The sequence below is a fragment of the Humulus lupulus genome, chromosome 5 (genome assembly GCF_963169125.1).
Source record: "Humulus lupulus chromosome 5, drHumLupu1.1, whole genome shotgun sequence".
Taxonomy (NCBI): Eukaryota; Viridiplantae; Streptophyta; class Magnoliopsida; order Rosales; family Cannabaceae; genus Humulus; species Humulus lupulus.
In genome coordinates this window covers 63,896,135-63,922,257 of record NC_084797.1, presented here as the reverse complement: position 1 = coordinate 63,922,257, position 26,123 = coordinate 63,896,135, and the positions used below count along the sequence as shown (strand labels likewise).

General features: G+C 33.0%; 1 protein-coding gene across 5 annotated transcripts; it reads right to left on the bottom strand.

The window, feature by feature from the left end:
- Positions 1-12,725: 12,725 nt before the first annotated feature.
- LOC133834865 (pentatricopeptide repeat-containing protein At4g31850, chloroplastic-like) lies at positions 12,726-23,477 on the bottom strand. Of its 5 annotated transcripts, none has more exons than XM_062264636.1 (6): positions 23,211-23,477; positions 20,447-22,555; positions 20,216-20,335; positions 20,003-20,102; positions 19,605-19,717; positions 12,726-13,576 (listed from the first exon to the last, which is right to left on the bottom strand). In XM_062264636.1, exon 2 carries the CDS (start codon positions 22,527-22,529, stop codon positions 20,475-20,477), a length of 2,055 nt encoding a protein of 684 aa, XP_062120620.1. In that variant the 5' UTR covers positions 22,530-22,555; positions 23,211-23,477; the 3' UTR covers positions 12,726-13,576; positions 19,605-19,717; positions 20,003-20,102; positions 20,216-20,335; positions 20,447-20,474. The 5 variants fall into 5 exon arrangements, with proteins under 5 accessions (XP_062120620.1, XP_062120621.1, XP_062120619.1 ...); XM_062264637.1 differs by lacking the exon at positions 12,726-13,576 and adding an exon at positions 18,391-18,730; XM_062264635.1 differs by lacking the exon at positions 12,726-13,576 and having other exon boundaries at positions 19,360-19,717.
- Between the last annotated feature and the right edge of the window lie 2,646 nt (positions 23,478-26,123).

The window sequence follows — 26,123 nt, the reverse complement described above, 5'->3', positions numbered from 1 at the left end:
AGCTCAGAGGAGAGCTAGGATAGGCTGAGCATCGAGGATCCTAAGCTAGGCTTGAAGATTTGGCAAGGGATTAGCAAGATCACATAGATGTTTGAGGTAAGTTTTTTAGAGTTTTTAGTTTTGGGCTGTGTATTTAAGCTGGATTGATGGGAATTTTAAGGGAATTTCTGGGCAAGCTTTGAGAAGAGCAAGCTAAGGAGTTGAATCAAAGTCGAAATTGCATCAACGGTATGAATTCTAAGCCTTTAACTTGATGTTTGACTGAATTTCTGGGTTTAGGGTTCATCTATGGTGAATCTTGAGATTTGGGATGCATGAGCTTGGGTTTTGAGATTTGGGGATTCTTGGGATGAATGGAGAGTGTTTATAAGCTTGATTTTTAGTTTGGTAAAGATTTGGGGAAGTTTGGGTAGAGATTGGCTCAAAGAAATCGCAAAAAAAGAAAATGAGGGTTGCCTGCCTGCAACTAGCGCTACAACGCTAGTCTTTGGGCGCTGTAGCGCTAGGCCCTGTTTCTGGGTGGTGCGGTTCTGCTTGTAGCGCTATAGCGCTCTCTTTTGAGCGTTGTAGCGCTACCCTGTGCCCAGAAAGGGGTTTTTGGGCTATTTGTGAGGGATTTTGACCTAGGGTTTGGGGTTCGATTCCACCATCTTGTTTTGTGGATCTAGGACTTCCCGGGGGGCCCGGGATTGACCCCGAGGCTAGGTTTTCAGACTTGAGGTTCGGTGATGACTTTGTCCTATGGCTGTGTTTAGGTGTGCGCTAAGGCTCGAGTGGGATCGTGCTCAAGGAGTCAGGTGATGAAAGCTATCAATTTGACAGGTAAGAAAACTATAGCACCCGTAGGACAGGGCATGGGCCCATGGTGTGATTGCAGGGCACGGCCCTATATTTCATGCTGAGATGATTGCAGGGCACGGCCCTATATTGCATTACATGTTAGGGTACAGACTTAATTGAATTGATATATGTTTGAATATTATTTGAGTTAGACTATTTGTGATTATAGTAGAATGAAATGGCAAGGAGCCGAGAACGGCAATGGAACCGAGAACGGCGAAAGGCCGAGAACGGCAGTGGGGCTGGAAGTAACACCAAGCACGTGAAGTGCTTGTAGTCAGGGTGGGACCCCAATGGATACATGTGATATCCTTACGGTGAGGACCGAGGCCCCAGGCTCTGGTAATGCCTCTGGGACGGCATGGCCGTGTTTGTTTAGTTTGATGGAATACTTTTTTAGCTGTGGATAATCTGATATGCTAACTATATAATTGGCATATGTTATATACTGTGTGAGTTTTCTTGATGGGCTTCGGCTCACGGGTGCTCTGTGTTGCAGGTAAGGGCAAGGATTGAGTCAACCAGTCATGAGTACGGAGAGCGTGAAGCGACGCGTACATGTTTGGCCTGCCCGACTGCTTTGGTTGGGGGTTTATTTGAGAAACGGCTGTAATAATATGTGATTTTAATAATTAATCGACAATAAACTTATTTTAAGTTGTAAATAGTTTTCAAACCTTATTTTGGGATCCCAGATGTTAAATACTAGAAGTTTTCAATGAAACAACGCATTTTTAAAGATTACAGCCTTAACTTTTGCTTAGTCACACTTTTGTTTTAAAAACCTCGGCTAGCGAGTTCATTGCACATTTTTCGTTTTAAAACCCACCTCGTAACGGCTCTAAGGAAGTAGGGCGTTACAATGGTGACGAACCCAAACAATCCTCACAAGAGAAAGTTCACTTCCAACAACTCTAGTGACCAAAAGCATCCTAAGAAGAAATCCAACCATCCTAAGGGAAATGGGCAAGCTAGCTCATCTTCAACTGGTCATAAGAATGAGTTTTTCAAAGGGAAGTGCAACTTTTGTCAATGCTTTTGGCATAAGAAAGGTGATTGTCGAAAGCTCAAAGCTCACTTAGAGAAGAAAGGTAATTGTCTTGTGATGGTTTGTTTAGAGTCCAATATTATTGATGTGCCCTCAAACACTTGGTGGTTAGATACTGGAGCTACAATTCATGTTACAAATTCCTTGCAGGCAGTGACAAACCGAAGAAGACTGAGTAGGTTGGAGGAGCATGTATACATGGGAGACGATACTAAAGTCAGAGTTTAATTTTTTGGGACTGTTAGACTGCAGCTAAATACTGGGCATTTTTTGGAGTTGAATGATGTTGCTTATTTACCCTCTATTAGGAGGAATTTGATTTCTGTATCTATTTTGGATAGACTAGGTTATAGTCTTCATTTTGAAACTAGAAAACTGACTTTGTATCATGACTCTATGTTGGTTGGAAATGGAACTTTATGTGGAAACTTATATAAGCTTGATTTACATGATGTTGTTCCTGTTACTTCTACTTCTTCTTGTTCTTCGTCTCTTAATGCTATTGTTGGGTCAAAACGTGCAAGATCATATTTGAAATCTTCTATGCTTTGGCATAAACGTTTAGGCCATATTTCTAGAGATAGAATGGAGAGATTGGTGAAGGATGGTGTACTTCAGGATCTTGATTTCTCTGATTTCACTGCCTGTGTTGATTGTATAAAAGGAAAGTTGACTGCCAAGGTTAGAAAGAGCAAGTTAGACAGGTGCACAGATGTATTGGAGACTATTCATACTGATATTTGTGGGCCTTTTGTTCCACCTGCTATGGGTGGTTATAGATACTTTATCACCTTCATTGATGATTTTTCCCGGTATGGTCATGTTGAGCTCATTCGTGAAAAATCTGAATCTTTGGATGCTTTTAAGATTTTCAAGACGAATGTTGAGCTTCAAAAGGGAAAGAAGATTAAAACTGTCAACTCTGATAGAGGTGGAGAGTATTATGGACGTTATGATGAAACTGGAAGGAACCCCGGGCCTTTTGCCAAATACTTGCAGGAATGTGGTATTGATGCAAGATATATAATGCCAGGGACGCCCCAACAGAATGGAATCGCTGAAAGGAGAAATCGCACACTTCTTGACATGGTGCGATGTATGTTGATTCATTCTAGCTTGCCAGAATTTTTATGGGGTGAGGCATTAAGAACTGCTGCTTATATCTTGAATCAAGTACCTAGTAAGTCTGTCCCAAAGACACCATATGAGTTGTGGTCGGGTAAGAAACCGAGTTTGCATCATTTTCATGTTTGGGGATGTAAAGCTGAAGTAAGGCCATATAACCCACAATCTAAGAAACTTGATCCGAAAACTATTAGTGGCTACTTTGTAGGTTACACTATTGGATCGAGGGGTTCCAGGTTCTATTGTCCTTCTCACACCACCAGAGTGATAGAATCAGATAGAGCTGTCTATTTTGAAGAAGAATTTGGTTCAAGTCAAGGGTCAAGAGAAATTTTATTCAGGGAAGAATGTGTTTATGTCGCTGTACCTGTTGCTTCCGCTTCCGCTCCTGTTGATGACCCTGTGATTGAACAGATTCCGGTAGAAACTCATGATGAACCTCAAAATCAAGACCAAGGTAAAAATCTTGATATTGGGGATGATGAAGCTATGGTGAGAAGATCACACAGAACCCGCAGGTCTGCTATTCCTAATGACTACCTTGTCTATTTACAGGAACATGAGTTTGATGTAGGAGACACTTTTGAGTCAGTTACCTATCAAGAAGCTATGAATAGTCCTCAATCTGTATTGTGGATGGATGCAATGAAAGATGAGTTGAATTCTATGTCACAAAATGAAGTTTGGGAGTTGGTTGAATTACCCAAAGGTTGCAAACCCATTGGATGCAAATGGGTGTATAAGATCAAACGTGACTCGAATGGGCAAGTGGAAAGGTATAAGGCTAGGCTTGTGGCTAAAGTCTATAGCCAGAGAGAAGGTATTGATTTCAAAGAAACATTTTCACCTGTTTCCACCAAAGATTCGTTGCGAATTATTATGGCTATAGTTGCTCATTTTGATCTAGAACTCAATCAAATGGATGTGAGGACTGCCTTCTTGAATGGAGATTTATTTGAAGATGTTTACATGACTCAACCTATTGGTTTTGAGAAGTCTGGCAAAGAACACGTGGTTTGCAAGCTCAAAAGTTCTATCTATGGGCTTAAACAAGCATCAAGGCAGTGGTATCTCAAGTTCGATATGATTGTCACTGCAAATGGCTTCAAGGAGAATGTAGTAGATCAATGTATATACATAAAGGTCAGTGGGAGCAGCTTTATTTTTCTAGTATTGTATGTTGATGACATCCTGCTTGCATCTAATAATTCTAATCTGTTGTCTGAGACGAAACAACTTTTGTTTAGCCATTTTGATATGAAGGACCTTGGTGAGGCTTTCTATGTGCTTGGGATTCAGATTCTTTGGGATAGGGCTAATGGTATTCTTCGTTTGTCTCAGAAGACTTACATTGATCGGATCTTGAAAAGATTCAATATGCATGCATGTTCTCCTGGGAAGGCACCAATAGTGAAGGGTGACAAGTTCTCAAAGGCTCAATGTCCACAAAATGATAAAGAGAGAGATGAAATGAAAGTCGTTCCCTATGCATCACTGGTTGGTAGCTTGATGTATGCTCAAGTATGCACACGCCCTGATATTGCTTTTGTTGTCGGCGTGTTGTGTAGATACTTGAGTGATCCTGGTCTTAGCCATTGGAAAGCGGCTAAGAAAGTCATGAGGTATCTTCTATTATATTTTAATATAATGTTTGTTTGATTAAATAAGTGTTACAAAAAGTGATTATTTAATCTAGTGGGGGAATGTTATATTATTTCATATAATATAATATTAGATTAAATAATGTGACAAAATGTGATTTGTCATACCTTGTAACATATTATCGAGAGTCACAAAATTGGACACATGTGTGTGTCCAAATGTGACATATTTTGGAGTTACAAAATCAATTACAAATTTGTAACTCCCAAATATTACCCAATAATGTGTAGATTTGATATTACACATTTTGATTTGAATTTCTTAAAGCCATATGTGAAATATGGCTGTTAGAGATGTGATTTTAACTCCCATAATGTGTATGGAAGTTACAAAATCAAGTGGGAATGAATTTGGAACGTTTTGGCAAAGTTGGAAAATTGGTTGCTGAAAAAACGTCTTAGGCCGCGGCCTGAGTTTTTCAGGCCGCGGCTCAAGAGGAAAAACAGGCAAAAAACACACCGTGGGCCGCGGCTCGTGTTTTTCAGGCCGCGGCCTGAGCGGCTGACAGCATTTTCCAACTTCGGTTTTTATCCAATTTTGAACGTTTCCAACAGTCAAGTAACTCCCAAATCTCTATTTTAATTCCATAAAACATCCAATTAATCATTGGTAACAGCCATGGGGGTTGGTGGAATTTGAAATTCAAAGGGTGTCTCAAAACTTTATAAATAGGAGCCTAATGCTCACTTGTAAGATACACCATTTTTCATCCACAAAGCACTTGGCTGAAAAATACACCTTGAGGCTTGATTATTCCAGAGAGCGATTTCCTTGAGAGATCCCTTAGTGCTTAGAGAATAGGGGGAAATAAGCTTTTGGACAAAGGTCTTGAACCTTGTTCAAGTTAGTGATCTCCACTACTCTACACTTTGGTTGGGTGAGAGTTTGTTTGTGTTTTCATTCTTTTGTTCTTCTTATTTACTTGTATTGTTATAGTATTGAGTTTGTAATCTTCTTCTTCTACATCTTTCTATTTACTTGTATTTTGAGCAATTGAGTTGTAATATTTATTTAATCAATATTATATTGTCCATTGTATTTTTGCATAGAGTTGCATTTGGTTTTTCCATAATTCCATTGAGCAATAATATATATTCTCTAACATCTTCAGGGTACAAAGGATCATATGTTGACTTATCGGCGAGCTGACACTCTTGATATAGTTGGGTTCAGTGACGCCGATTATGCAGGATGCGTGGATGATAAAAAGTCCACTTCAGGCTACATTTATATGATGGCTGGAGGAGCTGTTTCATGGAAAAGTGTCAAGCAGACACTCACAGCTTCTTCTACGATGGAGGCAGAGTATATGGTGTGTTATGAGGCTACTTGTCAAGCAATATGGCTGCAGAATTTCATTTCAGCATTGAGTGTTGTAGACTTTATTTCGAGGCCGCTGAAATTGTATTGTGACAACTCCGCAGCAGTAGCTTTCTCTAAGAACACTAGGAGTTCTTCTCGCTCAAAGCATATTGATATAAAGTACTATTTTGTTAAAGAGAAAGTCGCTGAGTCCCTCATTTCTATTGAGTACACGCCTACCACTAGCATGTTGGCAGACCCACTAACGAAAGGCTTACATATATGTGTGTTTTTAGAACACGTTGCTCGAATGGGATTGTCAGGAGCCTAGCTTGTTGAGCTCAGTAGGAGTTTTGTTATTTATGTATTGAACATGCTAGTATTTTGTATGGATTGCTTATAACTTGTGTTTTATTCTGAACATGCATAATGATAATTGAAGCCACTTCTTCTTGTTGCTATTACGTATATATGTTTATATATGTATATACTATTGTTCAATGAAGTGACATGTACAAAAGAAAATGAATGCGCATAGTCTCAATCAATTGTACCTCATGCATGTTTGGTTTGATAGTTAATGGTTGTTATGATATTTAAATGTCTACAGGGCCAAGTCATATGTAATATTTGTATCCTATCGGTATAATATTATGTATGATTTATTTGATTGTCATATATTTGTTAGACAATATTATGGTGGTTTGATTATATTGTCCAAGTGGGAGAATGTTAGAATTTTATATGGACTAATATAATTACAAACATAATTCCGTTATCACAATCATTTTCTAGAGTGCCTACGAATAGTTAAAGACCATAATGGGATGGTTAATATTAATCTAATTGCAATTGAGGCACGTGGTAGCACCCTAAAGACTATAGGTTGACCCATTAAACCATAGTCTACCATATCTAATAATATAAGCCCAATATGCCCAATATACCCCTTAGGGTAAGAAGGCATACGAGACATATATATATATATAGAACATATGTGTTGTTGGGTAAAGTGAGATGTATGTGGTTTTGGTAAGGGTTGCTTTCATAAGCTCTCTCTTGCATTGTTTTTCTAATATTGTTTTGTGTAGATCGTGAGATATTCAAGGATGAACATTGGAGACTCAATGTCAAGTATGTTTCATCTCTATATATTCAATTCAATGCTCTAAATAAAATGTGTTCTTGGATTGTTGTATGAGCATGTAATGTTGATTTGAATCTGATTTATGGATTTAATGCTCCTAATATTGTTTTACAATTTATCACTGACAAAAAGCAAAATACTAGAGAAAGAGTAACAATATTAACGGGTTGCTCGTGCCTTAGGCACGAGCCATTCACTAGTATATATATATATATATATATTCATGAATAAGCTCTTCTTTCCTCTTTTTTCTGTCTTTTTCTTATTTTGTTGTTTTCTAATATGTTTTTCAAGTTTTTTCGAAATCTTTAATCTTAAAATTATCTGCCACATGTATTACATATAAATTCTATAATATAGTATGTGTCCGTTAGTTATATTATTTTGCTAACAACAAATATATTAAAATAGATAACTTACTATATTTATATATAATGTGATAGAAAATTAATATTTACTTAGAGATGTACAATATCTGTTTATATATAGTTAAAATCTCTTCATTGATATTATATAAGGAATAAAAATAATTATTTACCTATTATGATTTTTATACTTATATTTTTATTTTGAAAAATAAATATTTTTTTTTGACATGTTTACACTATTTATATATTTTTGACAATTTTATTTACTTATTTTATATTACAGCGGGTAGAGCCTAATCTTTCATGTATTAGGTTTGTTCAACTTATCTTATTAAAAATATAAAATACATTAGTAATAATATAAATAAAATACAAAATAGTAAAGTGACAATTTTTCCTAATTATTACATGGCATGAATAAATTTTGTTTACTATAAAGTTTTTGTTTTTATATATATGTGACAAAAACACTGAAAAATATATATATCTATGTTAGGCAACTTAAACGACAAAAACAACTCACTTGTCATAAATGCAGTAAAAATAGTAAAAAGTAATATTATATATATAGTAAATTAGTGTGTGAAAAAAATAGTAAAAGAAAAATCACAATACAAAAAGACAAAAGAAGAATTACAATATAAAACTATTTATTAAACTCAATTTCAATTAGTAAACATTATGCATAGTGATGCGGTAATTTAACTTAGCAAATTATATTTATTTTAGCAAATTACACTTATCATATTTTGAGTGCACATATCACTACTCTAATTCTCTAATATTATATTAGTTATAAACAAATAATTTACAACCTTTTAACACTATTTACAAAATTTTCAAACAAAAAATATATAATTCCTCAATATTCAAATATTTTTATTTTTATGATTTTAAGCATGGATATTTATACATTTAATAATAGACTCAATTTTTTTAAATAAACAATTAATCAAGACTATTTTTTTTTCCAAAAAAAAAATATTGTTCCACGTACTCATTTCACTAATACTCCAACTTGTCATTTATGTAATATATATATTGTTTGAAATATAATTTAACTCCTGAAAAAAAAAAATTGTGAAGTTGTAAATAGTTGAATTAAATATTTAAAAAAATATTAGTTTACAAAAAGTTGTCTTCTCACAAAAATTGTAAGCGAATTAGAAGAGTGGCATAAAACACAATAATAATAATAATAATAATAAAAATAATAAATCTTAAATAGTCAATTCAATTTCTAAGGTCAAGAGAAATAAATTATTAATTATAAACTATATGTTTATATTATTATTTATTTTTTTCACATACAATAATTCAAAACAAAAATATATTTCTTTAGTCATTCCTTTAGCAAAATGCTAGAACATTGTTAACGGGTTGCTCGTACCTAAAACAAGAGTTGTTGACTAGTATATATATATATATATATTTGCTTATATATAGTAATGACTAATGACCATGATTAACAACATCTCAGGTACACACTTATGATGTGATTGATATTGAGATTTGAGTTTAATAAAAAAATATTAATTTATGTGCATCAACACTCAAAGTCCATTCCTGAGCATTTTGCTTGCTCTATATCACTCATCATTATGTAGTATATTATATATAAATGTTTTTTTTTTTTAGTTTGGCTGGTGACTTAGATTAGTTGTGGTGGTGCAGTAAATCATTTTTGCCCCCTTTTTATTTTATTTTTTGTTTTGGGTTTTGTAATTGTTTTTGTATGCTTTGTTTGAATTTTGATTGGCTTCTTCTACCCTTCTTTCGGTGAGACACATTTCTAAATACAAAGGTAAGTCTTACAAAGACTATAATCACTTATGTAGTCTTAAATCATCATAATGTACAAACTTAGTATTTTCATAGTTCATTTTTATATAATTATTTTCAAACACCTTTATGAAAATATTGTCTCATAAGATTTTGAAAGGGGAGTTTAATTTCCAGATTTGTTCCCTTTTTTATAATTGTTTTTTAATTCATTTGTCAATATGTTGTCTCATAGTAGTCTGTAATGAGCTAAATTTCCAAAATTGTATACGAAAAGATTGCTCATATGAGTATGGAAAGCTAGAAACAATGGTGTATGATAAGGAAAATATTGACCCAACTGTTTGGTACCAAACTATCCACAACTATATGAGGATTTTTCAGATGCTCTCTGTCCTAACTTGAATTTGAAAGTCATAGGAGAACGGACTGCCCCAAAATAGGTTGGATAAAGATTATCTGTGATGTGGCTATTGGGAATCAGACTGTGATGGTAGTAGTTGTAGCCAGAGACTTTATAGGTACAATTCAGTAGGCAAAATCCAGCGAGATGGAGGTGTCGTCTACAGTAGTTGGTGAAACTTATGTCTATTTTTTGGCGTTGTCGATAGCTCAGACTGAGGGTTTGAGCTTTGTTATCATTGAGAGTGATTCTTCTACTGTTATTGATGCCATCTGTGGCAAAATTTTGGATACTGTTACTCTATATTCTAAATTTGTTTGCTGTAATTTTAGTTTTGTTTCTAGACAATACTTACTAGCACGTGATCTTGATAAATAGGCTCTATGTCATTCCTTTTTTGGGGAATTAGATATATATATATATATATATATATATATATGGTCCCAAATAATGCCTTTTGTAATGATCGGCACTGAATATTAGTAATGAAGCTACGTTTCGATAATACACAGATAAAACAAAGTATTTCCAGTATTTCTTATTATCCTAATATTCATATTAATGTCTTTATGTTTTGGGTAAATGTATTTTTGGTTTTTACTCTATGTTTTATCTAAATACGTACCTTATTTTATAATAATGATTATTTGTTACTTTCTGTTTTTAATTCGTACTAATTTAGTATCTTCCGCAGGAATGTAGTAAAATAATATTTAAAATATAAAAAAAAATTTAATGATTTATTTGATTTGATTTTATTTTTGGTATTTTAAAATGATTCAAAAATATTTTTTAAATTAATAAAATTAAAATTATTTTATAAAATAAATCAATTAAATGTAAATTTTTAAATATAAAATAATTTTACCCTTGTGTTTTTATGAGCAGGTGCAACACACGTGCCCCATTCTCTAGTGTTCAGTATAAATATAGAAGAAATTATATTTTATATGAGATTTTGAATAAAATGTGAAAAAATATGGCTTTTTTTTTTAAAATTAATCTATGATTTTTTTTAAGAATTTTCACTTTTATGGGTTTATTTTCCCATATTTTTGTATAAAAGTTAGCTTATGCCATAGTTTTACTTTTAATCAAGTTTTATTATTTTGGAAATATAGGTTTGTAATTTGATTATTATTTTTTTAGCTTATTTGACAGTTATATAAAAAAAATCCTAGAACAGGATAACTAGTTTTCCTGAGAAGAGTAACTTCCTGTCATAAGAGGGGTAACCAATTACCATAAGAGGGGTGACGGGTTACTCACATTAAATATGAAAAGAAACATCAAATTTGAAGGAAAAAGAGAAATAACACTTCATTAACAAATGAATAAGAAGTAACTATGATTTTAGTAACATATATTACAAGTTACCATAAAGAACCAAGAAATATACACACACATCAGAAAGTGAAGGTAACCAGTTACCCCCAGAAATATACATACAAGAACGTGAAGGTAACCAGTTACCCCTAGAAATATACACACAAATAACGGGAAGGTAACTAGTTACCACAGATCTGAAGATAAAAAAAAATCAGATCCACCCATTTTCCCTTCTCTCTCATCTTCTTCATATACTATTTTTTTCTAGATTTGAATGTTCCCATCAAGGTAACTGGTTACTCATTCACGTTTTCATATTTTTATTAGTTTACTTTCCAAATTTTGGTGTTCCAATAAGGGTTACAGTAAAAATAAAATACTGAAAAAATTGATTTGAATTTTTACATATAGTGGAAAAAACTGTAAAAAAAATTACAATAATAAAATATAATAAATAAAAAAAGATAATAAAAAAATAAATAGTAAAATAATTATGTAATGTTAAAATATGTGTGAAAAAAATGGAACGAGAAAAGAATAAGTACAAAAAATAAAGAAAAATGAAGGAAAAAAAACTTAGGAAAGAAAACTAAAAGAATATGAAAAAAAAAACAGATGTGAATAAAAATGAAAAGAAGAAGAAGAAATGGAAAGAAAAAAAATATGAATGAAAAAATTGGTATAAAAAAAAGGAAAAAAAAATGGAAGAAGAAAAAAAGAAAAAGCTCATAAAAAATGGAATGAGAAAATAATAAATACAAAATGTAGAAAAAATAGAAATAGAAATAAAAAAAATAAAAATAAAACTGAAAAAATATGAAAAAAAAACTATACGAATGAAAGAAAGAAAATAAATAGATAAATGAATAAAAAGAAGAAGAAGAAGAATGGAAAAATAGAAAGAAAAAAAAATGAAGGAAAAACTTGGTAGAAGAAAAAGAAAAAGAAAAAATAGAAGAAAAAATAAGTAAGGAGAAAAAGAAAGAAAAAATAATTAAAAAATAAAGGAAAAAATAAAAAATAAAAAAAATATATAACTATAATAAAAAATGTGGCATTTCTATATTTTAGTTAGCTACTAATTGTGTTTCTCATTCTTTAATTTTTTCTTTAATAAATTTTTTCTATACAAATTAAAAAAAGTATAATTCTTATATTTTTGCATATTAATAGTATAAAAACCATATTTTTTAAAATTTCTCATAAATATATATCTCTGACAATTGAAAAGTAAACAAATTAATAAGAAAAGAAACATAAATACTTCAAATAGAAATGCATGATTGTGATAATTTTTATTTATAGTGTTTTAAACTGACCTAGCAAAGTACACAAGAGCATATATTCATATAAAAATTAATATTTTGTTTATATTAAAAAAATAGTAAATATTTGATATGATAATTAGAAAACAGTAAATTTTATGATATTCTTCAAGTACATGCAGCCTCAACAAAAACAAGAATAGACAAAAAAAAAAACAAAAAAAAAAAAACTCTACTTGCTAACCTCTATTTACCCATTATTATAATCATGTATCTCTTTTAAAAAAGAAAAAAAATACTAATTTGGTTTCTGTATTTTGCTCGAATACTTGATCAGCATTTATGTTTTGTTAAATGATAAAACGAACCCTGTGTTTTGCAAAATGGAACAAAATGATACCCTAAACCCGATTTCGGTCAAACAATTTTTCAATAGGACTAAAATACTCTTAGATTTATAAATTAATGAATTTATTAAATAATGAAAAATAAATTTTAAAATAAAAAATTAAAAAAAGCATATATTTTATTTTATTTTTCTTTCCTCTCTCCTCTCTCTTCTCTTCCCCTTCCTTCCCGATCTACTCCTTTTCTTCTCTTCTATTCTTCTCCTTCTCTCATCTCTCTGTTCTTCTCCTTCTCAATCTTCTCTTCTTTTCTTCTTCTACTACTCGATCGATTCTCAAATCTAATTTCCATAGCGATGACTTCTTCATCTTTCAAACCCATTCTCCACAAACCCTTTTTATCCCCAAAATACTCTCAACTCAATGTAATTCCCCATTTGGATCCTCATCTCCGATACTCCTCCTCCGCTGCCCTCATCATTTGTGCTAGCTCTGTTGTTACTCTAAAACCGGTATTTCCTTAACATACTTTTCATCCACTGTAATTTGGGGAGAATGAAAGAAATAAAAGTGAACCCTTTTTTTCGTCTTAGGGAATAGAGTTTATTACTATTCATAATGTAACAGAAAATGAGTACAAACTGGAGAGGGATTTCTTCCAACCAGCAAAACTCATCGTCTAACCTAAGAGCATGCTTCGCCAATCCATGGGCCAGATTATTAAACTTACGGCCAACATATGACAGAGGACAGAGATGCCCCGCAAAAGTAGACAATAAAGTTTTAATATCTAAAAAAATAATCCCCAGTTCATTTTGATATGCTATGTTATTATTTGAAGCCAAAACAAGAGAAAGGGAGTCAGAAAAGATAACATCCAGCTGAAGTCCAAACCTTTGAGCCCAATTGAGTGCGACCAACAGTATTATAGCTTCTGCTTGAAAGGCTGACAACATTCCTGCAATATAATTCATAAGAAAGTTTAGGCAAGAACAAAACAAGTGTATTGCATAGGAATTGAAAAACTATAAACAAAACCTCCATCTAAAGCAATAAAATAACCTTAACCAAACGGATGAATCCCTTTGGTTAAGTTTCCAAAGACCGATATTAACCATTTACCTTTTTTGCTCACTTATAGGAATGCCTCTTATCTTTTAATTTTGAGTTTTTGTAGTAAGTTTTAACTTAAAGAACAACAACACTTACATTTTAAGGGCTTAGATAAAGTTGCAATAACTTCCTTATCTGAGGAGAGGATGATTGCTCCAAATCTTATTGTTTATGTCTGGTTAGATAATGCAGCATCCACTGATAGGATAATGGGTTGGTTCCCCGAATCTTCTCTTCTTTGATTTGTATATTTTGCATTTTGTATGGGTTGCTCTGTCATTCTCTGTGTACTTCTTATCGATTCCCAGTATCGGGTTACCCATTTAAACACTTGGTATCCTTGTCTTGCTGGGTGTCCATGGGTTCTTTTATTCCTTTCAAACCAAATTGCCCAAGCTATGATGAACATTTTTTGAAGGTTTTCTTTTTCCAAAATTTCAGAGGCATAGAGTAGAATTTCCTTAAAGGAAATATCTTCTTTCCTATGTGACATGAAAGGATAATCCCACCGATCCCATATTTCTTTAGAGGAAGGACACCAAAAGACAGCATGTGTATTAGAATCCTCTTCAAAACCACATAGTGGACAAACACTGTGTGTACAGATATTGTGTTGATTTAAACCTTTAAGAGTGGGCAAAATTTCATGGTATCCTCTCCAAGCAAAATGTAGAATTTTACGCGGTATTTTGATTCCCCAAAAGGACTGCCATCACATTGCTAATAATGTAACAGATGAAGAGGGCAATGCAGTGTTCATAGATGAGGCTAGATTATATCCACTTTTGACATAATAGTTCCCATGATTTGTATAGTGCCAGAGTCATGAATCTAGATGATCAAATTGAGTTAGAGGTATGGTTAAGATGTTTTGGGCATCAGCAGCATTAAAAAATTGTTAGACCCGTATCATGTTCCACGAACCATGAGTTTCTATGAGATCATGTACTCTAAGGGGATCAGATATATCAGTTGTACTCGGGAGAAAAGATGGAGGTCTTGGGATCCATGGATCACTAAAGGCCAAAGTATCTTTACCATTTCCTATACGTCTTCGCAATCCTCTACGTAAAAGGTCCCTACCCCAGATGATACTTCTCCATGTTATTGAAGGATAAAGACCTTCTCTAGCCTCCAATATACTTGTATGTTGATAGTATCTTGCCTTGAATACTTTTGCAAGAAGGAAGGTAGGGTTTATTAATAATCGCCAAGCTTGTTTTGCCAATAGTGCCTGATTATACTGAATAAAACCTCGGAATCCTAATCCTCCCTCACACTTTGGTCTACACATTTTATGCCAAGCATGCCAATGAATTTTCTTTTGTTTAGTAGTAGAACCCCACCAATATCGGGTTTGTATTCTTTCAATTTCTTGGCACAAACCTTCTGGTATACAGAAGCATGACATTAGATAAGTTGGCATAGCTTGGATAACAGCTTTAAGTAAGATTTCTTTACTAGCTTGAGAAAAAAGATTTGATTGCCATAAGTGTAACTTCATCCAAACTGTCTTTTATTGAATTAAACAAAATTTCTTATTTCTACCTCCCAACATGAGTAGACCCAGATATGTTTCTATAGAATCAGTTCTTTGCATATTTAGAGAGGATGTATACAAAGTGGCAATCTCTTCCGAAGTATATGGAGAAAAGTATAATAAAGACTTTGTACAGTTGATCATCTGCGTAGAAAGAAAGATACTAATTATAGCTATATTTGAATAAATGGAAAACATATGAATTGATATCTCTAATTGGAGCTAGTTATTAGTGAATGCATTTATTGTGTCTTTCAGAATTTGATTGCAATGGTTTAAAACTTTACCTGTCCAGAACATGTTGAGTATAGAGAAAATATATTTTATATAGCTTGTAGAGATCTCTTAGATGCTTAGACGATAATGAGGCTGTCATCCGCAAAGAATAAATGGGTAATGAAAGGAGTTGTATTAGCTATTCTTAGTCCCTTTATTTCCTTTCTACTTTCCGCTTGTTGAATTAAAGCTGAAAAACCTTATGCACAAACCAGAAAAAGATAAGGTGATAGAGGATCCCCCTGTCTCAACCCTCTTGATGGAATTACTTCGCCATAGATTACTCCATTAATTTGAAACGAATATCGGACGGAAGATACGCATTTCATTAATTTGTTAACCCAGTAAGGCTGAAATCTCATCTTAATTAACATTTTCTCCACAAAAATCCATTCAATTCTGTCGTACGCCTTACTTGTATCTAATTTCGTTGTTGCGAATAATTTCCTCCCTAACTTCTTAGATTTTAAACTACGAAGGCACTCATAGGCAATAAGTGCATCTGTAATGAGTCTTCCTGGGACAAAAGCACTCTGTTGCGAAGAAGTGAACCTTTTTTTTTTTCAGGAGTCGAACATTGAGAAAAGTCAAACTTCTGAATTGCCTGATATTTTTGCTTGCCCTGTATGTTATGAGCCTCTGATAAGAATAGGCCCTCCGAGTATTAATTTGTAAGTTTTGAATCGAATTCTGATGTGGGTTTTGTATTTTTTTTTTTAGATTTTTCCTTTTTTATTTTTATGGAGTTTGGGGAATTGGATCATGTGAGTTCTGAAAAATAAGTTTTTATTTATTTATTTATTTTTCAGGGGGGCAATAATATAGGTCTGTGTTTAAATGCAAGAAATGTGAGAAGACGTATTCAAGCAAAGAAATAAACCTAATTTTCTCGAAAGAGAAAAAAATCGCAATATATGAATTGAGTAAAAAAAAGATTTGATAATTAATAATGAGATAATAGATGAATCATCGATTAACATTGAATCGACGAATTGGACAATTTTTTCATTGAAAAAAAAAATACAAGATCTAACTAATAAAACAAATACAATCATAAATCAAATACAAAAAATTCATTGTAATTGCTGCGTTGAGGGACTAAACTGAGGTGAAACCAACAGGGACTAAGTTGTTCCGGTATTACTCTATTCATTCATTTTGTTAATCTTTCTCATCAAGATATCTAATTTATACTGTAAAAACATATGCAAACTTGCTTGTCAAGAATTTTCAGTTTAGTAAGGGTCCATATACGCAAGATTAGCCTTGTGGGTCCTATTATAATGAGGTATTGCCCCCAATAAGCATTGAATCGATCGAGTAGTAGAAGAAGAACAGAAGAGAAGATCGAGGCGGAGAAGAACAGAGAGATGAGAGAAGGAGAAGGAGAAGAAGAACAGAAGAGAATAAAAGGAGAACATTGGGGAGGAAGGGGAAGGGAAGAGAGAGAGGAGAGAGAAGAAAAATAAAATAAAATATATATATTTTTATTTCTTATTTTAAAATATATTTTTCATTATTTAATAAATTCATTAATTCAGAAATCTAAGGGTATTTTAGTTATATTGAAAAATTGTTTGACAAAAATCGAGTTCAGAGTATCATTTTGTTCCATTTTGCAAAACACAAGGTTCGTTTTGTCATTTAACAAAACATAGAGACCGATCGAGTGTTTGAGCAAAATACAGGGGCCAAATTGATATTTTCCCTTTAAAAAAATTCACAAAAATAACCTCATACCCACTAAAAAAGTCATAAATACCCGTAGCACAAATTAAGGTTCTCTTTCTCTTCTCCCATCTCTCTCTTCTCCTCTCCTCTCCTCTCTCATGATCTTGCAACCACAACCACCATCAATTTTTATCATCTTTCTTTTTACTCATCTTACTCCCCGAATTGTAGCTACCATCTTTATTTATATCAAATTTTTGTTCTCTCTCTTCCAAAGTCAACATCTCACTATTTGTTTCATTCAAAAGTTACCAAAATTGAAGGAAAAAAGAGTTTTTGATAATGGGTAAGTACAATTGTTGTTTATAGGTTGTGTGTGTTATATAATAGTTTATAGTTGTATTTTCAAACTATTTTGAGCTGAAAAATTTGCCAAAAATAATGAATTTTATGACAAGATGATGAATTTAATGTGATTTAGTGTTTTTACGTTCAGACCAAGTTCGGACATGATTCCAACCCAGTTCGGACCTTGTTCAAACATAGTTCAAACCTAGTTCGGACCTAGTTCGGACCAAATTCGGACTAATTTGGACCATGTTCGAACAAGATTCAAACTTGGTCCGAACCATATCCGAACAAGGTTCAAACCTGATCCAACCCATATCTGAACAAGGTTCGAACCTGATCCGAACCATGTTCGAACAAAGTTCGAACCTGGTCCGAACCATGTCCAAACAAGGTCCGAACCAAAAAGCCATAAATCACAAATTTCAAACGAAAATTCATAATCTCAACATAAATTTTTTTTTTTTTTGGTTTCTAAACCCATAATAGTGTGAAAAACACACAATTTATTTTAGAACACACTCATAACTTATAAATAACAAAGAAACTTACTGTCAATTGCTTCAAATAATTATTTCTCCTTCAACTTTGTGAATATTCTTAAAGAATGAGGTTAAAACTATAGAGCATGAGTTCCTCTTTGTCAATCAAACTATGTCTTAGATCTTTTGTGATTAAGATTTTGTTATAATGATTTGGAGAAGAGATGTGTAGAAGAAGATAATTGTTGCAATAGACTTTTTCTCTTGATCGTGGGAGGCTTAATGTTAGTTAAAGGCATTTAAGTCATTTAAGTGGGTATAAAGTTATTTTTGTGAAAAACATTGAGGAATATGATTATAATAATTGGGTACAAAAATGTTATTTAGTGGAGTTTCCAAAAAAAAAAAAAAAAACAATTGCCGTCTATCATCATCATCATAAAAGAACCTAATATGTAAAAGATAATTTGAGACAACGAGAAACATCTATTGGCTCCTCGTGTTTTTCACAATATTACTGTGTTGGGAAAATAACTTAGTTTTGTTTGTAAGAGACTCGTCTTTGTTCCATGAAAATTTAATAGATATTTGGGTGAAATAGTCGGCACTCCCAGCTCTATTTCGTTGAGATGTTGCTCCACTCATAGTAGCACTTATATACTTCCCAAGGATCAGTCCCCAACTAAATCAGAGAACACAATTCCCGTAAACACTACAGACCAGACTATCTAAGCCTCAGTCGTAACATCATGCCAAAGTTAATACACTAACACTAAAATGGCATTATAAATGTTAAGAAACTACATGTAGCAATAGGTACCAATATTTGAATGGCCTCCTTCAAAAGTAAAAAATCTCATGTGTCAAGCACAAATGTTAAAACTACAAAATAAAACTATTTTACAAGCCATACAGTAAAATAACTAAATAATCTAGGGAATGTTGTCGTGACTTTATAACACTAACAACCATTCCTAGTTGCAACAAAAACATACTGACTGACAAGAAAAAAAAAATCACTTCGGCATCATAAGCCAAAAAAAAATCCTTTGATAAAATTACTATCAAATCAAACTAAGAAGTTGAGGTGTTTACTATGAGAGTTGAATATAGAAGTAGAGTTAGAGGAGATTTAGACTGAGAGAATGTGAAAATCAAGTGTTTAAAGGGGACAAGATTACCATCAAATCAAGCTAAAAGTTATAACTCACTTAGAAACACAAACTCCAAACCATTAAAAATAAATTTACCAAACATGAGTTAGTTTTGACATTCCCATTCTCACCAAACATATCCCCCATACCAAAGACCTGCTAAATCCCCACCATGCAATATAATTTACTCACATATTTAAACAGGAAGAGTTATATTATTTGTATGTGCCATGGTCACTATCCCGGCCACTTTCTAGTTTCTAACAAGGAATTTAACCACATTTCATACACACACACAAAGCTTCTCATGTTATAAACATTAATGAAATGAGTACTACTAATCAGTTAATAAAGTAAACATAAATTATGTGCCATAATATTAAGATAACCAAAGGCAAATACCTGTAGTATAGGCACCGAGTGAGAATGAGACTAAAAGAAACTTTTCATCTTACAAAAGCCTTTTATAGAGACATGAAATTTCCTCCTTAACTATATATGTATTCACATCCAACCTAGCCATCAACAAAAATAAGCATAAACAATTTCATCAGGAAAACATTTGATCATTAATAAACATTAATATACAAATGAGAATCCAAATTAAAACTAAACTATGAAATCAAATTCCTGAACGAATTCAAAATGTAAGGTGGCTCTTTCGTTTTTAACTAGACCTTCCTACTTGACTATTTATATACCCGTAAACTAAACCACATAGAACAGACTCAAAGTCCTTATTTTTCCTTTAATCTAAGATAGCTTATGAATGAATTAGGAAAGAAAATACTACAACTCACACAAGAAAAGAATGACATTGCTGGACAAGAGTTGGTATAGTCTCTCTCAAGGCAAGATTGATCTCGTTCCGTCATTACCTCGCCCCGTTATTTCTAAATACTGCATCAAACATAAAAATAATTTAAACCCAATGTATACAAATTAATGAGTACAAATTGTAGATTATTTAATTCTGAATAAGGATAAGAAACTTATAAAACTAATACACTCACTCGTATATACAATACAAATTAATTGAACACAAATTGTAGATTACTTCACCACAAAACTTGTCCGAATTCCAATTGCATTTGAACAAATAATCATTTGATCATCCCTCCAACCATTTGGTCCTGAAAATGGTAAGTTCATAGAACAATCTGAAATAAGATCTTTCTTAAAAGAAACAGTTTCTGCGAAGAAAATGTTCATTGGGTAAATAAAGTTATATGAAGGGTTCATACCTCAAACACAGTTCAAAGAAATGTCTACTCAAGTTTGACTAGGAAGGAGTGCCAACGTTTTTTCATTCGGGTTGCAGCCACAAACTATCATTTTCTCATAAACTGCATAAGCATGGTCTGGATTCCCTGCGAGGGTGTAGGCTCGAATGAGAGCATTGTAGGTGGAAACATTAGGTTCAAGACCCTTACGTTGTAGTTCTTCATACATACTCACTGCTTGCTTAACCATTCCCACAATCCCAAGACTGACTATTAGATTGTTGTATGTGCAAAGATCAGGAGAAATTCCTCTGCCCTGCATTTCAGTGTAGAGAGACAGAGCTTCTTCTGTCCTCTGACATCTTCCAAGTGCGTAAATCAAATGGTTATACAAAATTATATCAGGACTAAGGCCAGTCTGATTTAGTTCTTTAAAGTAATACAGAGCATCGTCAATTTTTCCTAAATGGCATAAAGGTACCAGTAGAGACGTGTAAGTCCTTAAGTCTGGTCTCATTCCTTCTTTAACCATTCTTTTAAACAACTGACAGGCAGTTTCCACATCTCCTGCTTTTCCAAATCCATTTATAAGAATAGTGAAAGTCACATCGTTAGGTTTGCATCCATATTCTGCCATCTCATCAAAGAAAAGCATTGCTTCTTCATGTCTTCCTGCCTTAAAAAGACCATTAATGAGCGGGCCGTATGTATGAGGAATAGGGGAAAAATCACGACCAACATGATCATAGTAAAAATCGATAGCCTCATCCACACCATTAGATTTCACTAAACCGGAAATGAGTGTGCTATATGTAACTGCATTGGGCATGATACTCAGGGATTTCATCTGACTGAAAAGTTTAAGAGCCTCATCCAATCTACTTGACCTTGATAGTCCCCCGAGCAAGATGTTGTAAGTATAAAGATTTGGTAAGATCCCTTTCTCCTTCATGACACCCAGAGTATCAAATGCTTTGTCAACATTGCCTGCTTTGCATAAAGCATCAATAAGAATGGTGAACGTAACTACATCATGATCAAAACCAGCAGCTTCCATTTCATCCCAAATTTCTTTCAGAGTTTCAAATTCTCCACAATCACTTAACTTGTCCAACAAAGTAGTGTAAGTTGTACGATCAGGTTTGAGACTGCTGATTTTATTCATCTTTACAAGCAACGCCTTTGCATTATCAAGTTTACCTACTTTACAGAGAGCATCAATGAGAACGCTATAAGTAATAACATCTGGCCCACATCCCTCTTTGTCCATTCTCTTTAATATATCATAAGCCTCATCAATTTTCCCGGCCCTTCCAAGAACTTTAATGCATATGTTAAATATATAGATATCAGGCCTCAATCCCAAATGTTCAATCTCTTCTAACAAACCCATTACCGTTTGAGTATCCCGACACTTACCAAATGCTACCATTAGTGCTGCATAAGTCTTCAAGGCTGGCTTCATCCCTTCAATGACCATTCTGTTGTAAACCTCCAAAGCCTCCCTACAAAACTCTGACTGGAGAAGCAAATAGATCAACCCATTATATGAATATGCATTTAAAACGAACCCAGCCTTTCTCATCTCCTCAAGCGCACTTGGTGCTTGTCGAATTCCACCCCTTATGTTAAGACCTTTAAAAATAGCAAGATAAGTGTTCAAATTTCGGTAAACGATTTTCTTTTGCATGAAATCAAAAACAGCAACCATATCCTCCACCCTCTTATGATTCATCAAGACTTCAAGCATGTAATTGCATGTTACAGTGGTGTGAACAACATAAGGTAACCCAGCAACAAACTTAAAATAAAAAAAAGCAGAATTTGGGTCCGCTGTAGACTTAAGAACCCTTATAACCTCTTCTGAAGATATCATAACTTTATTCTTCTCCTTGGCCAGTCCCTCCCCTTCTGTTGGTACTTTCTTAACTAACCCAGGTAAACCCATTCGTTCTCTCCTCAATGTCAACATGTTTCCCAAGAACCCATATGTGCAAACCTTTAAATTTCCAAAGCTTCTTCCTTTAAATGACTCACTATGATTCGAAGTAGTTATTACAGTCTCTGTAAAAGCACAAGTACAACTGAAACTACTACAGTACATACTCGATGAGCAACCTATTAACGGACCTAACAAAAGAATTAGAACTCGTTAAATTAAAATAATATAAAATTTAAGTCATTAGAAATGGTGTCAAGAACTAAAAACGAAGAAAAATAAATTATTGGAGCTCAGCATTATATAGCATGAGCATTGAATTTCAAACCCAAAAGAATATAGCAAACAATTAGCCTGACATTTTCATTCTCCAATCAAGAGACAGAAATAAGGATCCAAGCAAAGGAAGCAAAAGCTTGTGTACATGTTAATGACCATTCTTTTAATTTATGTAGCTTTTGGCAACAAAATCAAATGTGCCATTTTAATATTGGGAATTTAGAAGCAATTAAGAGAACATTTTTTTGAAAATGCCTATCTCAAAAGCCATTGCCTCTGCTCTTCCATTAAACAAGCTAAGAAGCTCTAATGAAAGATTAACGTTGATATCCAAAAAGATTCACGACAAACTGAGCAAAGATTAACTTTGCTATGCACTCCACTGTGACATATACGTATATTAATATTCTGAGTGAGACAAGATTTAAAAATTCATATGAAAGGAAAAAAAATAACTCAGTCTCGGAGCATATTTAAAGATAAAAGATTGAAACTTCAAACTCAAAGCTCAGATATTGAAAAAAATTCAAACGTTTAATCAGTGAGTAATTAGTAGTAGCGGAATACCTTATGGCTGGCTGATGGCAGTGAACACAAGAGGGAGGGAGAGAGAGAGATGGAGACCTTAAAGAGGCGGAGTGGGCTCGGACGCCATCGACGAACACTCAGCACCAAGAGGTGGCGTCGTGGCTGAGACTGGTCTGCTGATGACTGCTGGGTGAGTGCCGGAATCGAGTCGACTGGTTCATACACTTGCAAAAGAGGTGAATTGGTGGTCTTAATAGCTGGAGGCAGAAAGGATTTGCAACTGGTTCCGCTGGGTATTGGGGATTATTTTGAAAACTTAAAATTTGTGGACCTGCCAAAATATTTTATTTGTTTGGTAGAATATCCTAATCAGAATTTTAATTTGTGTTGTAATTTAGAAAACACTTTTGCGTTTTATCTGTTTTGTGATTTTTTCTCCAAAAACTTAAAATCAAAATTAGAATTTATTTGTTCTCTCTATTTCTATCATTTGTATCATTGTTTGTATTTATTTATTTATTTTTGCTAATTTTTATGACTTGAGTATGTTCCCACTAGTAATAAGTTGTTTGTGGAATATTTTATGACATTTATGCACAATTCAAAAATAAGCTGTGCTGGTATTTTTATAGATGACAATACAATATTGTTATGAATTTAATCAATAATTATTATTAAATTTTAATTTATCAATATAATTAAATTTTACTTAATTAAATCTATTGATAAATCAAAATTTAATATTATACAACCTATGTATATAAAATATATAAAATTAAAATAATATTCAAATTCAGCTGTTCCAATCACATATTCAGTTTCTGTTATATTTTCAAATTTAATACCAATCACAGATTCATTTTTTTAAAACTCAAAAACAGTTTATTGACATTGAACCAATCACATTTTCAGAAACATGATTTTAGTTACTAAATTCAGATTTTCATTTTAGAATCTCACTTTTCAAAAATACAGTTTTCTAATCGCGAACCAATCAGAGATTTTTTCACTTGAAGAACTAAACATAAAAAATAAAAATAAAAAACTTGAAAACAAAAATATTAGGGTTGTAAATCCTGAAATTGAAAGATCACTTTTACTTTCATTTTATTGTAATTTTCAGAATATCATTTTCCATTTTCGGATTATTTAGCTTCCTTATATTAGCTTAATTTTATCACAATTTGATTATAAAAAGAAGATATATCTTGTTTATTTAAAGCAAATATTCAGTACTTACTCAAAGTATTTTTTGGAATATTTGACTTTAAATTTTCGTGCAGCTTAAGATAATAAAATTCAGAAAATTGAATATTTGAAGTTATTAATTATTATTTCTATCTTCAGCATTTTGATCTGACATAGGTCTTAGTTGTCTCCACCAAAATCGTATCTGTCGGATCAGCATCTTCTAAAAAATAAAATTCTTCATCAATCAAGAATATCTTCAAATATTCTTGCCTTTATTAGGAGATTCATTCTCAGTCTTTATGAACACAAAATGTACTCTATAAATAGGTCTCTAAGGCTTTGAGAAAAAGTGAACTCTTAGATGCATAATTTGTGAGTGTATTGTAATATTTGTGAGAGTTCCTTCTTTGTATTCAAGATCATAGTATTCACGTGTTCTTGTGAAAAAATGAGTGTTTAGTATTTGTGGTGAGTTTATACCACGTTCATGAGTGAATACACTTTGTAATTTGAACACAACTTTTATAATCTTCGGGAGAGGATTTTTACAAGCCTTGTGTTGGGAGGATGCAAGCACTCGCTGGCCATTGAAGGGAGTTCAAGTGGTTGAGTGTTTCAATCAAGATTAGACTGGTGAAGAGAAGTACAATAAAGTTGCGGCGAATCTTAAGAGGGAGTCTTGTTTTGTATAAGTCAATATTTTGTACTTGTGATTCTTTATTAATTGATTTTATTCTCTGGGCGTGGCCCCAAGGAGTAGGTTATCTTAAAGGGTTTCTGAACCTTGTAAAAATTCGTTGTGTTCTTTAATTGTTTTTGCACTGTCTTTTTATTGTGTTCAATTTCTATCGTGACAAGTTTGGATTTTGTCCCGACAGAACAGACATCTGTTTAAACCTTTAATTACCATTCATCACTTTAATTAATTCACATGGTTTAATTAATTTGGTAATTACTAAAACTGGAATTTCATTTGGTATCAGAGTGGGTCACTCATTTCTGAGTGTGATCTTGGTTTATTCCGTTTGTTCTTGTCCTTGCAATGTCTTTTTTCATACAATGAGACTCCATAACTCGCCCCCCTTTACTCAATGATTCGAACTATCCATATTGGAAAGTTAGAATGAGAGCCTTCATCAAATCTCAAGATGAAAAGGCTTGGAGAGTTGTTTTGAGTGGTTGGACTCCTCCAGCAGAAAGCAATGATGTAACTAAGGCAAAATTTGAACTTGATTGGACTGATGCTAAAGATAAACTGTCCAGTTACAATAATAAAGCATTACATGCTATTTTTAATGGTGTAGGTGAAGGTTGCATTAAATTGATTTCTTCATGTGTTTCGGCGAAAGATGCTTGGAAAATCCTTCAAACTCAATTTGAAGGAACTGCTGATGTCAAGCGTTCTAGGCTTGTTATGCTCACAACAAAATTTAAAAATGAATGAAAATGAAACCCTCATTGAATTTTATGAGAAATTGTCAGATATTGCTAACGAATATTTTGCTATTGGGGAGAAACTTGAAGAGAATATTTTGGTTTGAAAAATTGTTAGAGTTCTCCCTGACAGGTTTCAAACTAAGCTAACTGCAATTGAAGAAGCAAAAGATCTGGATAAAATAAAAGTAGAAGAATTGATGGGTTCACTCCGAACTTTTGAACTAAACCAACAAATTAGACAAAAAGGTAAAACAGAAGAAATCAAGGAGAAATCTATTGCCTTGAAATCTTCTAGAGAAAAGAAGGAAAGTTCGGATGATGAGG